Source organism: Blennius ocellaris, assembly GCF_963422515.1.
Source record: "Blennius ocellaris genome assembly, chromosome: 2".
In the NCBI taxonomy this organism is placed as follows: Eukaryota; Metazoa; Chordata; class Actinopteri; order Blenniiformes; family Blenniidae; genus Blennius; species Blennius ocellaris.
Window position 1 is genome coordinate 33108128 of NC_137651.1, and position 17324 is coordinate 33125451.

Here is a 17324-nt window from a genome sequence, read left to right on the forward strand (position 1 = left end):
GCGTGGGCGCTGACGTAGATATAAAAACACTAGATGCCTCACGGTGCAGCCTGTGACGTGCCTTCAGCGCCGCCATCTTGGAGAGGTCTCCCGCTCCTGCTAAACATGAAGCCCCCAGGCTAGAACATGCACAAAAAACACTGGTAGCTCGGTTGCTAGTCCACGTAGCAACACGAGTCATACCTCAATTTAAAGCTGAGGAGAAGCTCTATCAGGTGGGAATATCGTGGAAATATTATTGGGAGGGGGGGGTGGGGGGTCTTCTGTCTTGTTCTCCAAGATGGCGGCACTGATAGCCACGTAGCGTCCACAGGCGCCGATAGGCCGCGAGGCATGTAGTGTTTCTATCTACGGGCGTTGCACCGCGAAGTTCTCTCCAGCGAGGCAGAGCACAGAGTACCGGCTGTTCCTTCCCCTGACAAACGCTGCCGTACCCCGCGGGCCTCCCTTCCCCCCCCTTGCCTGGACGTGGTCAGATTTACTGGGTCGTTTCCAGCCACGTCGCCTCGCGGCGGCGGCGGCTCTGGCTCTACGACATCTTCACAGACCTCCGAGTGTCTCCGGATCCGGACCCAGGATGCCCGTATGGCCGTCGGACACCTGCAGGGTCGGGGCTGTGAATGTCTCTATGATGGGGTGTGGAGTGGGGGGGGTAGTGAAGGAGCAGCCATTCATCGGCCGGCCATCCGCGACTCCGCTCCCATTCAGATACAGATACCCACTGAGACACAAAGCCCCAGCTGCCTCAAGTGGCAGACTTACACACAACATTGAACAGTAATGCCACACAGCTCCATTTATACCCCCCCCCCCCCCCCCCCCCACCACCACCACACAGGCCCGAGAGCCCCTCTTTACATCCGCCTGCACGCACAATGGGCACAAAGTGGATTCATCGCCTCTTCAAAAAGGGGGAGACTCGTCTCACTAATGCCGACCGTCGGGAGCTCAAACGAGTCTGCGGCTTGAAGTGAAACACACCTGAGGATTCGATCTGCCGTCACACACCTGCTGCCAGCAAGTACACTACTCCTGGTGTGTTTGGCGGGTTGATTGCCGAGCAGCAGACCTTAGACCTTCTCTAGTCTGTGGAGGAAGCTCCGTCACGTTTCCTCGGTTGTACGTCTTCCTCAGATCAACCACACGAACACGTCTGTTCAGTTTACTCAGGAATCTGTGTCTCTTTGTGTTCGTATTGTTTTGGACCATCGTCTCTGTCCATTCTCTTCTTCTTGTAGAAGATCTCCAGCCACCGTCGTCTCAACCTAGACAGACGAGACCAAGTCCTCTTGGCGTTCAAAGAGAAAGCAGGACGTTGTGTGGCGCGGCTGAATACGACAATTGATTGAATAACAGAACAATAAACCGATTGATTGACGATCGGTACTTCATGACGGTGACGGCCCACAGTTCTACTAAACTCCCCGCATATTGAAACACGATGAAGACTTTTAATCAGCGCGAGGCGTCAGACAGCGGCGACGCCAATGCTGCCCATTGAGCGACTCATCCCCGAAACTGCAACCCGGGACGACTCGTCCACTAAACTGCAACCCGGGACGACTCGTCCACTAAAATGCAACCCGGGACGACTCGTCCACTAAAATGCAACCCGGGACGACTCGTCCACTAAACTGCAACCCGGGACGACTCGTCCACTAAAATGCAACCCGGGACGACTCGTCCACTAAACTGCAACCCGGGACGACTCGTCCACTAAAATGCAACCCGGGACGACTCGTCCACTAAAATGCAACCCGGGACGACTCGTCCACTAAACTGCAACCCGGGACGACTCGTCCACTAAAATGCAACCCGGGACGACTCGTCCACTAAAATGCAACCCGGGACGACTCGTCCACTAAAATGCAACTCTGGACGACTCGTCCACTAAAATGCAACCCGGACGACTCGTCCACTAAAATGCAACTCTGGACGACTCGTCCACTAAAATGCAACTCTGGACGACTCATCCACTAAAATGCAACCCGGGACGACTCGTCCACTAAACTGTAACCCGGGACGACTCGTCCACTAAACTGCAACTCTGGACGACTCGTCCACTAAAATGCAACCCGGGACGACTCGTCCACTAAACTGTAACCCGGGACGACTCGTTCACTAAACTGCAACTCTGGACGACTCGTCCACTAAAATGCAACCCGGACGACTCGTCCACTAAAATGCAACCCGGGACGACTCGTCCACTAAACTGTAACCCGGGACGACTCGTCCACTAAAATGCAACTCTGGACGACTCGTCCACTAAAATGCAACCCGGACGACTCGTCCACTAAAATGCAACCCGGACGACTCGTCCACTAAAATGCAACCCGGACGACTCGTCCACTAAAATGCAACTCTGGACGACTCGTCCACTAAAATGCAACTCTGGACGACTCGTCCACTAAAATGCAACCCGGACGACTCGTCCACTAAAATGCAACTCTGGACGACTCGTCCACTAAAATGCAACTCTGGACGACTCATCCACTAAAATGCAACCCGGGACGACTCGTCCACTAAACTGTAACCCGGGACGACTCGTCCACTAAAATGCAACTCTGGACAACTCGTCCTCTAAAATGCAACTCTGGACGACTCGTCCACAAATATGCAACCCGGGACGACTCGTCCACTAAAATGCAACTCTGGACGACTCGTCCACTAAACTGTAACCCGGGACGACTCGTCCACAATAATGCAACTCTGGACGACTCGTCCACGACCGATTTTTAAGTATCGTTGACACAAAAACATGTTGGAGTATTAAGGTTGACAACATCGTGTATCTTTAGCGTCTTCGATTTGGCAAATTTGTTGGAGCTTCATAATAATAATAATAATAATAATAAGCTTGATTTATGAGTCTAATTCTTCTTCCGAAGTAAAAAAAAAAAAGGATCCATGTTTGTTTTATAATTATTTCTCCATATTTCCACACTATGACTCAGAAACAGAAGAATGAGGCAGTTACATAACAAGTCGAGTGAATTTTGATCCAACACTGATGTGATTTTACACATTATGACAATATTTCTTTGCCAATTTTGACATCAGGATATGTATATGCGGCTTCCAGCTGAGCTTTTTCTCAAAAGTAATCTCTAAATATTTATTCATATGCACTTGTTCTGTTTGTTCACCATTAACACAATGGTAAACAAAGAAACATATGATACTATAGGACACAAACTAGCTCGGTTGTAATAAACACTTTATAACACGCTGCTACAAGAATCAATTCATCAAGTCATTACATACTGCAGCTTTTTTTAATTTATTGCTTTTATATACATCAAAGCACATTGAACGCATTACCTTCATATAGGTGGAAATCGATATTTGACTTGTTCCAGATCGTTATATAAAGTCGTTTTGAGAGACACAACATGGTTGGTGACGCACTGAAGTGTTATTAGTTATAAAACTATATAAAAAGCACTGGATCACGTTGTCGGAGGAGAGCAGCTCCGTCCGTTTGACTTTAAAACATCAACTTTACTTTTTTAATCCAACTTCAAATGCTTTTGTCAGCCGACGGCTGGAGACGTTTCACACCCTTAAGAACGGTTAATCAAACATTTAGAAGAGTATATAAGCTGTGACCACACACACACACACACACACACACACACACACACACACACACACACACACACACACACACACACACACACACACACACACACACACACACACACACACACACACACACACACACACACACACACACACACACACACACACACACACACACACACACACACACACACACACGTTTTCAGGGCAGCAGCTCATTGTGAACACAAGCAAACAGGGAAAGATTAAAAACAGTCAAAGTGGTCTTGGGGGGCCGTGAGAGTCGTAGCAGCATTATAACATTATAAAGTGGGAATTTTCGGGGTGTTTTATTCACACAAAAAAAATCACAGAGGTTCCTGAACAGCGAACCACCATTGAGAAAACTTTCTCAGTGAGTCCGGGCGGGATGGTAATTACCACGGGGGGGGGGGGGGGGCTTGTTGCACAATGGGTGCAGAATTAGCCAACTACCGTCTGTCAGACTCAATAAACTTGAGCCGGGCTCACAAAGTGACGCCTCGATCGGCGGCTTTGTTAATTAAAGAGGTGCGAAAACGAGGCCCGATGGCGGCGGCGGCGAGGAGCCGGAGCGACTCATCCAACTTCATCCAACGCCGCTACGGAACGTTTACGTACACTTTCATCCGCCGGAGGACAAGTCTACCAGGAAATCTGGGTTTTTAAAGTGTTTTTAGTGTTGCACAACTTCCGGCGTTCACGTCAACAGAAGGTCCTTGTTGACGATCTGCATGTGTACAACTCAATTAATCAATAATAAATAAGGGATACGATCTAATCCTGGTAGATTAATGTTAATGAACGAGTCTTTGATCGACAGCTTTGATGAGGAAAGATCAAAGACTTTTAATCACCTTTCAATAAGCTTTAAACCCTAAACGTCTATTCGTAACCGCCGACGCTTCAATAGTGGATCAATGAAGACGTTTTACTGTGAAATCGGCAGTCGTGAACGTTAATGAAGTGGTGGAAGTCAACGCTGCAAATATCAATAAAAACCTCTCTTCTTTTCGTCTTTTCTGCGGGAATGAATCTGATAATGTAACATGAAAAAGCCTAAAGAATAAAAATCCAAGTGCAGAGATCATGAGCAGCATTTTAATGGTCTGATTTAGAGAATTCATTAACTTAAATAAAGGCATCGGTGAAAAGATGTGAGCGGTGTTCTCTACATCACTAAGATTTTAATAAGTAAAAAATCTGGACAAAGAATGAAATGAAACTTCACAACCTGGCAACGCAAATATTGTGCTTATTAACGTATTATAACAGTGACGTCAGACGGTTAACTTCTGAATAGGCGAAGAGGAATCACACATCAGACCAGAAAAGTTACTCAGAGTTAAAAACAAAAACAAAAAACCCCTGAAAGTTTAGTTGAAATCAGTTGGCATGTAGGCGTGAAAACTGTTTTTTTTAAAAGAAGAAGCTTGAAGTGGAGGAGGAGGACGGAGGCGGTGGGACGACTCATTGATCAGTTCCTCCCTCGTTCTTTGTTCACCACAGATTCTGCCTCTCAGCCAGATGTGCTTCTGAGCTGCTCGTCTTTCTGGTGACTCAAACCAGGAGCCGAGTCCGAGTCCCTAGTGCCACAGGCCACCGAGTCCAGAGTCCCGAACGCCACCGAGTCCAGAGTCCCTAACGCCACCGAGTCCAGAGTCCCGAACGCCACCGAGTCCAGAGTCCCTAACGCCACCGAGTCCAGAGTCCTGAACGCCACCGAGTCCCGAACGCCACCGAGTCCAGAGTCCCGAACGCCACCGAGTCCAGAGTCCCTAACGCCACCGAGTCCAGAGTCCTGAACGCCACCGAGTCCCGAACGCCACCGAGTCCAGAGTCCCGAACGCCACCGAGTCCAGAGTCCCAAACGCCACCGAGTCCGGAGTCCCTAACACCACAGAGTCCCAAACGCCACCGAGTCCAGAGTCCCGAACGCCACCGAGTCCAGAGTCCCTAACACCACAGAGTCCCAAACGCCACCGAGTCCGGAGTCCCAAACGCCACCGAGTCCAGAGTCCCAAACGCCACCGAGTCCGGAGTCCCAAACGCCACCGAGTCCGGAGTCCCAAACGCCACTGAGTCCGGAGTCCCTAACGCCACCGAGTCCAGAGTCCCGAACACCACCGAGTCCGGAGTCCCAAACGCCACCGAGTCCAGAGTCCCTAACGCCACCGAGTCCCAAACGCCACCGAGTCCAGAGTCCCTAACGCCACAGAGTCCCAAACGCCACCGAGTCCAGAGTCCCAAACGCCACCGAGTCCGGAGTCCCAAACGCCACCGAGTCCGGAGTCCCAAACGCCACTGAGTCCGGAGTCCCTAACGCCACCGAGTCCAGAGTCCCGAACACCACCGAGTCCGGAGTCCCAAACGCCACCGAGTCCAGAGTCCTGAACGCCACCGAGTCCCAAACGCCACCGAGTCCGGAGTCCCAAACGCCACCGAGTCCAGAGTCCCAAACGCCACCGAGTCCAGAGTCCCTAACGCCACAGAGTCCCAAACTCCACCGAGTCCGGAGTCCCAAACGCCACCGAGTCCGGAGTCCCAAACGCCACCGAGTCCGGAGTCCCAAACGCCACCGAGTCCAGAGTCCCGAACGCCACCGAGTCCAGAGTCCCGAACGCCAGCGAGTCCAGAGTCCCGAACGCCAGCGAGTCCAGAGTCCCGAACGCCACCGAGTCCAGAGTCCCGAACGCCACCGAGTCCCGAACGCCACCGAGTCCCGAGTCCCGAACGCCACCGAGTCCAGAGTCCCGAACGCCAGCGAGTCCCACCGAGTCCTGAATGCCACTGAGTCCCGAACGCCACTGAGTCCGAGTCCCGAACGCCACCGAGCAGCAGCAGAGCAGTAGAGCAGCAGGAGAGCAGTAGAGAAGCAGTAGAGCAGCAGCAGAGAAGCAGCAGAGCATCAGTAGAGCAGTAGGAGAGCAGTAGGAGAGCAGCAGTAGAGCAGTAGGAGAGCAGCAGTAGAGCAGTAGAGAAGCAGTAGAGCAGCAGGAGAGCAGTAGAGAAGCAGTAGAGCAGCAGCAGAGAAGCAGCAGAGCATCAGTAGAGCAGCAGGAGAGCAGTAGGAGAGCAGCAGGAGAGCAGCAGGAGAGCAGTAGAGAAGCAGTAGAGCAGCAGCAGAGCATCAGTAGAGCAGCAGGAGAGCAGTAGGAGAGCAGCAGGAGAGCAGCAGGAGAGCAGTAGGATAGCTGTAGGAGAGCAGCAGAGAAGCAGTAGAGCAGCAGCAGAGAAGCAGGAGAGCAGCAGGAGAGAAGCAGGTGAGCAGCAGGAGAGCAGTAGGAGAGCATCAGTAGAGCAGCAGGAGAGCAGCAGGAGAGAAGCAGGTGAGCAGCAGGAGAGCAGTAGGAGAGCATCAGTAGAGCAGCAGGAGAGCAGTAGGAGAGCAGTAGGAGAGCATCAGTAGAGCAGTAGGAGAGCAGCAGGAGAGCATCAGTAGAGCAGCAGGAGAGCAGTAGGAGAGCAGCAGGAGAGCAGCAGGAGAGCAGCAGGAGAGAAGCAGGAGAGCAGCAGGAGAGCAGCAGGAGAGCAGCAGCAGCATCCAGAGCAGTGACTGTTGCTGCTCCCTCAGGACCTTCATGTTCCATCAAGTAGAACCAGAGACTCCAGATCGTCTTTCCAGAGCTGCTCAACACTTTAATACACTGATTTTGTGTTTTTTTCCAGACAAGAGCGACTTTTATTTCAGCTCCACACAGAAAACACAAGAAAAATGCCTTTTTACGACTCATAAATACTGAATTTCCACAATTACATTGTGGAAATTCAACCACATTGAAGAGCTGCAAGGTTTTGTTTTTTTCACAGACTGCGTCTTTTCTTTGTTCAGAACAAAAGCCTGTTTTGTCTTTTTTTACCCATTTATCTTTCCATAAAACCACTGAGGCTCAGATCTGAATCACCACACACACACACACACACACACACACACACACACACACACACACACACACACACACACACACACACACACACACACACACACACACACACACACACACACACACACACACACACACACACACACACACACACACACACACACACACACACACACACACACACCATAACATGAACTTCTCAATGAATCAAAGCCAAGAAACCTGCGATCGACACTTTGAATCGATTCACTGGAAGAAAAGGAAATGGTTCAAACTCGAAAGATTAAAAAAAAACAACAACTAATATTCTTTATTATGTGAGGAAGACGATCGTCTAGTTATTGTATTCGTCCTCTATAAGATACTTTAGACCAGCGGTGTCCAACATTTAAAGTATTAAATATGAAAACTGACAGACGCTGATCTAAAAACACTAAATCGGCAAAAAATGACATTCAAAACCGCCCTTGGTCAGAATTTATTAATGCATCTGTGGAGGTCACATGACACAACACCTTTCACAATAAAACGACGAGTCCAATTTATGTGAAGTGAGACTTTAGACACGTAAACTCAAAACAATGTCCAGATGATGACAAATTGTTTTAATCCTGAATAAAACTACGACACCAGATAAGGTGACTGAGGTTTGTTTTTTTATTGAAAATATAATAATATCTGATTTCCTTTAATATGGATATTTCAGAATAGATCAAAAGGATCAAAGGAAGGAAAGACTTTGACATTTGTCCAGATCTGCAGTTTAACATGTGAAGTTTGACTTGTTGGCCCCCAGAGGTCAGATCAGGTGGATGTGGCCCCTCCACTGAACCACTTTGACCCCCTGGTTCAGAAGATCAATATGAAAACTGATGCAGACGATGGATTAAAAGAACATTTCACCTTTTCTTTTTAAAGTCATTAATAGATTCGGAGCCAAAACGAATAAACAAGTTGTCACTGCTCTGGAGTTTGTCATTTTGTGACCATCTGCATGGAAACAACACTTCATTCAATCAGATCATGGTGAATTAATGAGCTCTTTTTTACACTTTGCAGCAGAGAACAAGAGACTCGTTTCCTCCCAGAACCACAACAAAAGAAAAGCTCTCAGAGAACCACCTTCACCATAAAGACCACAGATCGAGACGCACGTGCTCATCAGCTGATGTTTACGTCTGCAGGCCGACCGGAAGCGTTTGTGATCGTTAACGTCAGAACGAACTGGGGGGGTCTGTCACACTGCTGACCCCCCCCCCCCCCCCCCCCAACTGAAAGGTCACGCACGCGCACAGGACGGAGAGGGGGGAGGCAGAGGCCCTCTGCAGGACATTAACAATAGAAACATCCACGGTGCAATAAAGAGAAAAACAGAACCTGCAAAGTCATGAACCGATTCTCCTTTTCTTTCTTTCTCCTTTTCTTTTTTTTATTGCAGCGGCTGGAGGAGGAGGAGGAGGAGGAGGAGGAGGAGGAGGAGGAGGAGGCCGTGTGTTTACCAGGCCTCACATTGTGCAAAATAGGAATAAAAAAAATTAAAAAATGAAGGTGGAAGGAAGAGGAAGAGCAGGACGCACCTTCATCATCCTATATTTACCGGAGCTCCACACACATACACACACACATGCACGGGGGGGGGGGGGGGGGGTCGTACCTGAGGAATTCTTGCAGGCAGGTGTCACAGAAGCGGTGTCCACAGGTGGACACCTGGACCGGCTCGCGCATCGCCTTGCTGCACAGCGGACACTGGAAGCGCCTCTTCGGCTTCTCCAGGAACTTGTAGTCGAAGCCGGGCATGGCTGCAGCCGGGCGGGGGGCCTCGCCTCAACCGCTCCCCGGGGCCTCCTGCTGCGGGAGGTGCTGCGGTCCTCTCCGGTATCCACCACCACCACCACCCCCACCCTCCACCCTCCACCCGCCCCCCCCGCCTCCCTGCTGCCGGGGGGCCGAGGCTCCGAGCCGAGCCGCGGATCAGGCCGACGAGGGGATCATGTCCCGCCGAGGAGGACGAGGCTCTTCCGACCAAAGACACGCACAGTCCGGGGGAGACGCTCCGTCCGTCCGTCCGCGGGGGGGCTCGTTTCGCTGGCGGATCGTCCCGGCGGAGCGGAGACTGACTGACTGACACACTGACTGACTGAGCACAATGTAAAACCCTCCGTCTGTTTAGGTGCAGCGAGCCCCGCCTCCTTCCTCCTGCTGCTGCTGCTGCTCCTCCTCCTCCTCTTCCTCCTCCTCTTCCTCCTCCTCCTCCTCTTCCTCCTCCTCTTCCTCCTCCTCCTCCTCCTCTTCCTCCTCCTCCTCCTCCCCTTCCTCCCCTTCCTCCTCCTCCTCCTCTTCCTCCTCCTCCTCCTCCTCTTCCTCCTCCTCCTCCTCTTCCTCCTCCTCCTCCTCCTCCTCCTCCTCTTCCTCCTCCTCCTCCTCCTCCTCCTCCCCTTCCTCCTCCTCCTCCTCTTCCTCCTCCTCCTCCTCCTCCTCCTCCTCCTCCTCCTCAATCCCTCCCTTCACACCATTTTATCCCTTTCATCTCCCTTTATGGATGTTTAATTAGGCTTTTGTCCTCTGATGACACACATTGTTGTTCCACATCTGAATATTCAACATTTATGATCAAATAATAATAATTAAAAAAAAACATCTTTCATGTCTTTGACTTGTTAAATAAAAACAACAACAACAAAAAACAACCCCGGTTACTAGAAAACCTCTCCAGTCCCAGATAGTAGTAGTCACGGGTGTAAAGGGTGTGAATGAGACTAAACTGAATATAGGCGGACGTGATAGAGGAGACTCCAGATGCCCCCTGGTGGACGGGCAGCTCGCGGAGCCCCACGTCACGCGGTGACGTCGTGAACGCTGACGTGGAATCAACCGCGACAGACAAACACCTTCTGCTTCTACTTGGAGAAAAAAAAACAAAAACACACAAAAAACCCCTCGTGTTGAAGCTGCAGCGGTGAAGCGCGTGCACATCTGGATTCCTGCCTCACCTGCCGCCGTTGCCACCGGATTACATCATCATTACGTCATCAACAAAGGGCAACAATGGCAGCTGAGCCCCAGAGAGGGCAAGTTTACACCCAGAACTCAAGATTCAACTGGTAGTCAGTTATATACCCACATGGAAAGAACCTATATAAACATATATGTTTTAATATAGGTTTTTAACATATGTGACATATATATAATTGGCCCTTTTCCTATATTATATGTACATAAATGCACATATATGTACACATATACATGCATACAGGCACCTATATAGGTACATATATGCACGTATATATGTGTGCATACATGCACCTATATGTTCTTCTTGCGTAATTGTTTTTTAGTTAGTTCTTAGTTATTACCTTGATTATGTATGACAGTTGCCAAAGTGAGATATGGGATATATATATATATATATATATATATATATATATATATATATATATATATATATATATATATATATATATATATATTTATATATATGTGGAAATAAAGAAGCAGTACAGGAGACCTATATGGCCTGTATATTCACAAATATGCACCTCAGTTTTGCATATATGTCACATATATACGCATTTATACAGCATATACAGTATGTGCATATAAACTGCTTATAGGTTTCATATATGCACATATATCCTCGTATAGGTTATTTCCATGTGGGTATATATATATATATATATAACATTAAAAAAGAGGCTGTGGAGGTGACATAAAGCAAAGATAATCAGGATGTTGTTTATTACTTTGAGAGAAGAGAAGAATCAAAAATCCAACCAGTCGTTCAACATACGTATATATATAGTAAAAACATTTTCTCTGATTTCATCTGATGTCAGCTTCCTCACTGTATTTACTCATGAAATTCTAATGACCAGGTCATAAATGTGGTTGATTATCAGCGGGGATGTAGATTACGAGGCCGCAACAGACGTCAGACAGAGTTTATATAAAGCGTCAGCGTCAATCGAGGTTAAAATCTCCTTCAGTGGAACATTTAGCACCTTTATTCAGGCGCGTTTTAATGAGCAAGTGTAAAATAATGTGCGCGTCGTCGTCACTGAGGACAGATAAAGAGGAACGAGGGAGAAACAAAGACCGCATCAGTATCCTTCTTCTATCCTGCAACAGACTTATAATTTACGTTATTATTAAGAACATAAAGTCACGAGGGCAAATTTGTGAATAAAAACCTGACTTTGAAAACGATTGTCGCTCGATGACGCTTTGATCTTACATCACGACTTGTCGCGACATCTTTGATCTTACATCACGACTTGTCGCGACATCTTTGATCTTACATCCCAACTTGTCGCGACATTTTTGATCTGACATCACGACTTGTTGCGACATCTTTGATCTTACATCACGACTTGTCGCGACATCTTTGATCTTTGATCTTACATCCCGACTTGTCGCGATATTTTTGATCTGACATCACGACTTGTTGCGACATCTTTGGCGTTGGGATTTGAACTGATGGACTTTAGCGACAAGCCGCCTGCATAATCCAAACACTGTTCAACACATCTGATTTTATAGTTTTTAAAAAGAGTGCAAGCACCTCGATGATGGCGGAACGCAGAGTTTCCGCCGTTCCGTGATCATAAATGTGTTTCACCCTACATGTTGACTCGTTCCGATAAACAAGTTCTTACAATGACTGGGGAGGAACAAGAGAGGAAGAGCTGAAAGGGTTGACGGTCTTTCCTTGTTCTCTTTGATTTCTTATAATCACTTCAAACACTCCGCGTCACGACTTTCCTGATTCTAAGTATTCCTGTTCATGAGTGTCCTTAAGAGCAGAATGTAACAAGTAAATTTCTCCTTTGTGAGATCAATAAAGGCTTATCTTATCTTATCTTATCTTATCTTATCTTATCTTATCTTATCTTATCTTATCTTATCTTATCTTATCTTATCTTATCTTATCTTATCTTATCTTATCTTATCTTATCTTATCTTATCTTATCTTATCTTATTGGAGGTACGACTGTTTCCCGATTCCCTGTCTCGTGTTTCCTGAGGCTCTCCTGAGAAGAGAACGACTCCGGCAGGTCGTCGTTATCCGGTTGGGGAGGCCGGAGGCCTGATCCCACTGGCGATGTGACGGGGATTCATGTGTTCACTCCGAGGCTTCATGGCTCCAATCCCGCTAGACCTTCACTGACCCGTCGCCGATGACAAGAGGGCTGCCTCATGACTTCCACAGTCGCCACAGTCGTTCCGTCAGGCGACCTGTTGTGAGATACACCTGCCGCCGCCGCCGCCGCCGCCGAGCCTCATAAGAAACAGGGAGATGAGACGAGGCCGGCAGGAAGATGGAGAGAAACTCTGAGGCTGCAGCTGCGGCATGAAAGGAAATCTTTGAGCTGAGGCGCAGATGGGTATGTTGAGAGGAAACTGTACTCCTCCTTCCTCCTCCTCCTCCTCCTCCTCCTCCTCCTCCTCCTCCTCCTCCTCCCTCCTCCTCCTCCTCCTCCTCCTCCTCCTCCTCCTCCCTCCTCCTCCTCCCCCAGTGGGTCCAGGAAGGAATCATCTGGTGACGGACTCGTCCAGCAGAGCTGAGGCCAGAAGAAACCGTGTCAGTTCTCAAGAGGGTGAATTAACAGATCAGCAGAAACCAGGTGAGGAAAACGTCTGCAGACTTTAAACAAAGGTCTCATATTACACAGTTTTTCCATCACGTTCACGCCGCGTCACTTGTCCAACGGTGTTTCCAGTCAAAGTGTATTTTTTCCACCCCCCCCAAAAAAAGTCCAGCCTGGAGTCCAGAATGTCCTCCAGTCTAAAAGTCCCTCTAGTGGCTCGACTGAGAGCAGGCTGCTTGTGTCGCGGTGTTACAGATTAAGTGGTGTCCCTGTTAACTGGTGGCCCCTTATGGTCCCCTGTTATAGTCTACAGCTTTACAACACCTTCACATGGTCTCGTAAAGTTCTTTATCCCCACCAAAGAAACTTTTTGGGGTTTAATTCTGTAGTCCTGGTCTGTGAATTGAGTCCATGTGCGTGTTTCTAAAAAAGCTCGGTCACATTAACCTCCACCTCCACCTCCACCTCCACCTCCGCCTGCAGCGACGGAGGATTACTGACATCTCTGTCACTTATTAAACCATGACGCCGTGTAATTCTGCAGCTATTTTCAATTTGAAGTCTAATCCCACCTTCGCTGGGTTTCCCGCTTTTCATCACGGTCGGGTGGGGGTGGGGGTGAGGGTGGGGGTGAGGGTGGGGGTGGGGTTGCTTCCTGCTCGCTGTCGTTCAAGCGAGGCTAAAGTCAAAACCGCCTCTACGCTCCACCGGCGCCGCTTTCAAAAGACGTTTCACATAGAACCTTCGTCTGTGATGATGATGATGAGGATGATGATGATGATGATGATGATGATGATGATGATGATGATGGGTGCAGCAGGACCTTCTCATGGGGATTAGTTGGAGTTCCACTCGTGCCTACACCTCGCAGTGTTTTGTTAGTCGAGGGGTTAAAAACGTAAAGTCTTACGTTTCACTGCCAGCAGAGTGTTGCCATGACAACAAGCCACCGACGTCACCGTGAAGGGGTGAGTCTCCTCCAGCTGGACCGGCCTCGGTATCCCAGAATCCTCCTCTTTCCTCCCCAGGCGGCCGCGGGCTCCTTTTCCCCACGTGTACACCTCACCTTCTGGAAGAGGAGGAGGAGGAGGAGGAGGAGGAGGAGGAGGAGGAAGAGGAGGAAGAAGAGGAGGAGGAGGAAGAAGAGGAGGAGGAGGAAGAGGAGGAGAAGGAAGAAGAGGAGGAGGAGCAGGAGGAGGAAGAAGAGGAGGAGGAGGAAGAGGAGGAAGAAGAGGAGGAGAGGAGGAGGAAGAGGAGGAAGAAGAGAAGGAGGAACAGGAGGAGGAGGAGGAAGAAGAGGAGGAGGAGGAGGAGGAGGAGGAGGAGGAGAAGGAAGAGGAGGAGGAGGAGGAAGAGGAGGAGGAAGAGGAGGAGGAGGAGGAGAAGGAAGAGGAGGAGGAGGAGGAGGAGGAGAAGGAAGAGGAGGAGGAAGAGGAGGAGGAGGAGGAAGAGGAGGAGGAAGAGGAGGAGGAGGAGGAGAAGGAAGAGGAGGAGGAGCTGGTCACCACATTCACAGCCCCGCGGGACACATTATTCCACACACTCTGTAAACGCCCCCCCCCCCCTCCCCCCCAACGTCAACAAATTGCTTTGTTAAGTGTTAAAAAGCAGGTAAAACGGTGACACTGTCAAATTGAAGTAATGTATTTATAAAATGGAAGATTTCCCTTTAAAAAAATACATAAATCTGAACACAAACAAGACCTACCATGTTGTTTATAACTGTCTAATAAACGATAAAGTCTGAATATCTTGTCCACCTCTCTCTTTGATCTCTGATCTTTGATCTCTGATCTCACGTTGCTTCTGGCCTCTGCAGCCAGGACGAGCTCACCTGACGACCTTTACTCCCGTCCCCGCTGCCTTCCACTCACCAGATCCCACCGCCAAGGTGAAGGCGTCGCCGCACGCCGCCACGGTGATGCCCTGCAGGCCCGTCACCAGGTAGGGCGCCCTGCTGCTCCGCCGGGAGCTGCAGCCGATCTGACCGTGCTGGTTGCTGCCGAAGGTGAAACACTGGCCTCGGTCTGAAGCACAAAAACAGAAAGACACGGATCATCACAACGGGTTTTTTAAAATGTGAAATAACCAGAGACTGAGGGGAGACGAGTCGGCGTGGTATGGAAGAGGATTAGGTCCACTGTGGAAAAAACCTGAGTTCGGACTTTTAAACTCAGAATTCTCACTTTCAACTAAGAATTTTGACTTTCAAACTCAGAACTCAGAATTCTGACTTTCAACTCAGAATTCTGACTTTAAACTCAGAATTCTGACTCTCAACTCAGAATTCTCACTTTCAACTCAGAATTCTCACTTTCAACTCAGAATTCTCACTTTCAACTCAGAGTTCTGACTTTTAAACTCAGAATACTCACTTCAAACTCAGAATTCTGACTTCTGAATTCTGAACTCAGGTTCCCCCCCACAGTGGCCCTCATCCCACTCCGTTGCACAGAAACACAGAAACGTTCCTCTTTCTTTTTTTCCCAGGCGATAAGAAACCAGTTCCTGAGTGTTGCCATACCTGTCACGGCCACCGAGTGCGCAGTCCCAACGTCCACCTGAACAATCCTCTCATTGTTGAGCGGCGCCGACCGGACCGGAGCGAAGGAATGAACTTCCTCCACTTGACTCGCAGGACCGACTTCCTCTCCAGCTGCAATCTGATCCAAACCAAGCTTGTTGAACCTAAAACAAAAGAGAGAGAGAGTCTTTCTTTCGTTCTAAAAACTCCATCAGGTCGACCGGAGGGCTGAATGTGGTACGACGCTCCTGAATCTCATGGAATGCTACTAGAAATAAGTCTATGTTGTGTCCCTACCCAGCGGGGGGGGGGGGGGGGGGGGGGGGGGGTCACCTGTTGCTGCCACAGGCCAGGATGCTGAGCCGCGTGCTGATGATCATGGAGCAGTCCACTCCACACTCCACCTTCTGGGCCTCCACCTCCATGGGGAGACTCACCTGCTGGGGGCAGTTGTGGCTGTCCTGGGTTCCGAGGCCGAGGCGGCCTTCCATAGAACAGGATAGAATAGAACAGGATAGAATAGAACAGGATAGAATAGAACAGAATAGAATAGAACAAAACAGAATAAAAGCTTATTCCTTTGTGATTTAACCCTCCAGGCTTAAATCAGTGGAGAAACAAAGAACAACCCAGCGACCCCCCACGGTGGGTGATTGTCTCCACCATTGTCTCCTCGACCCCAGGCGAAGACTTCTCGCTCGTTGGTGACGGCGAGGACGTGGGACGCCCCGCAGGACACCTGGACCAGCTCGTAGCCGAGGAGAGCCTCCACGATCTTTGGCTGAGGACGGAAAGTCAACGCATGTGGATTTAAAACAACGACCCTGAAAAGCCTCTGAGAAACCCGCCGTCCCTGCATCGTATTGGCTTTTCAACTCTTTTTTCAAGGTGGCCTTGAGTGTCGTGAAAGTTCAGTTCTTACCACCTTGATACAACTGATTTATGCCACAACTCCCTCCAGTTCTCTGGCCCTCAGTAATCCACAGGTACCTGGGTTACGTCGTTGAAGTTTCCATGGCCGAGACAGCCGTTGCTGCCGCTTCCAAACGTCATGATGATGCCCCGGTCTGCAGAGTGGAAGGAAAGGAAGGATGAGCGGGGCTATTAGTGGATGAGTGTCAGTGTGTTCTCATGTAGAACAACACAAGGCTTTAAATCCGGGTCTAAAACGCTAATCTACATCATTACAGGGGGAAGTGATGAAAGGGTGGCTCCGGAGCTGAAAGGGGGGGGTCTTTAATCCTCCTGATCTGCTGGCCGGACTGACGACGGGCCCCGAGGTTTAGGAACCACGGGCCTGGAAAGGGTTATTTTCCAGGAGCCGCTTCACCCTATGAGGAGGAAGCGCTGGGCTGGTGTGATCCCACCCCATGGCTCCGCCCACAGTGAGCCTGACAGAGGGCCGGTGTGATCCCCCCCCAATGGCTCCGCCCACAGTGAGCCTGACAGAGGGCCGGTGTGATCCCCCATGATGGCTCCGCCCACAATAATCCTGCCAGAGGGCCGGTGTGATCCCCTCCCAATGGCTCCGCCCACAGTGAGCCTGACAGAGGGCCGGTGTGATCCCCATGATGGCTCCGCCCACAATAAGCCTAGCAGAGGCCGGTGTGATCCACCCGATGGCTCCGCCCACAGTGAGCCTAGCAGAGGGCCGGTGTAATCCCCCCGATGGCTCCGCCCACAGTGAGCCTAGCAGAGGGCCGGTGTGATCCCCCCGATGGCTCCGCCCAC

General features: G+C 49.8%; 2 protein-coding genes across 2 annotated transcripts in view; both read right to left on the reverse strand.

Annotated features, from left to right (window-relative positions):
* traf4a (tnf receptor-associated factor 4a) overlaps positions 1-9281 on the reverse strand; it is a gene marked incomplete at both ends in the record, with an annotated part of 35878 nt that extends 26597 nt beyond the window's left edge. Inside the window, one exon of the mRNA XM_080514609.1 lies at positions 9105-9281. Coding sequence (XP_080370735.1) covers positions 9105-9281 — 177 coding nt within the window. The remainder of the gene's footprint in view (positions 1-9104) is intronic.
* Positions 9282-12991: 3710 nt separating this feature from the next.
* Positions 12992-17324, reverse strand: part of nek8 (NIMA-related kinase 8) — a gene marked incomplete at its 5' end in the record, with an annotated part of 10983 nt that continues 6650 nt past the window's right edge. Inside the window, 7 exons of the mRNA XM_080511358.1 lie at positions 12992-13042; positions 13980-14138; positions 14944-15096; positions 15594-15757; positions 15927-16077; positions 16257-16374; positions 16584-16660. Of these exons, the coding sequence (XP_080367484.1) occupies positions 13014-13042; positions 13980-14138; positions 14944-15096; positions 15594-15757; positions 15927-16077; positions 16257-16374; positions 16584-16660 (851 nt within the window). The 3' untranslated portion in view covers positions 12992-13013. The remainder of the gene's footprint in view (positions 13043-13979; positions 14139-14943; positions 15097-15593; positions 15758-15926; positions 16078-16256; positions 16375-16583; positions 16661-17324) is intronic.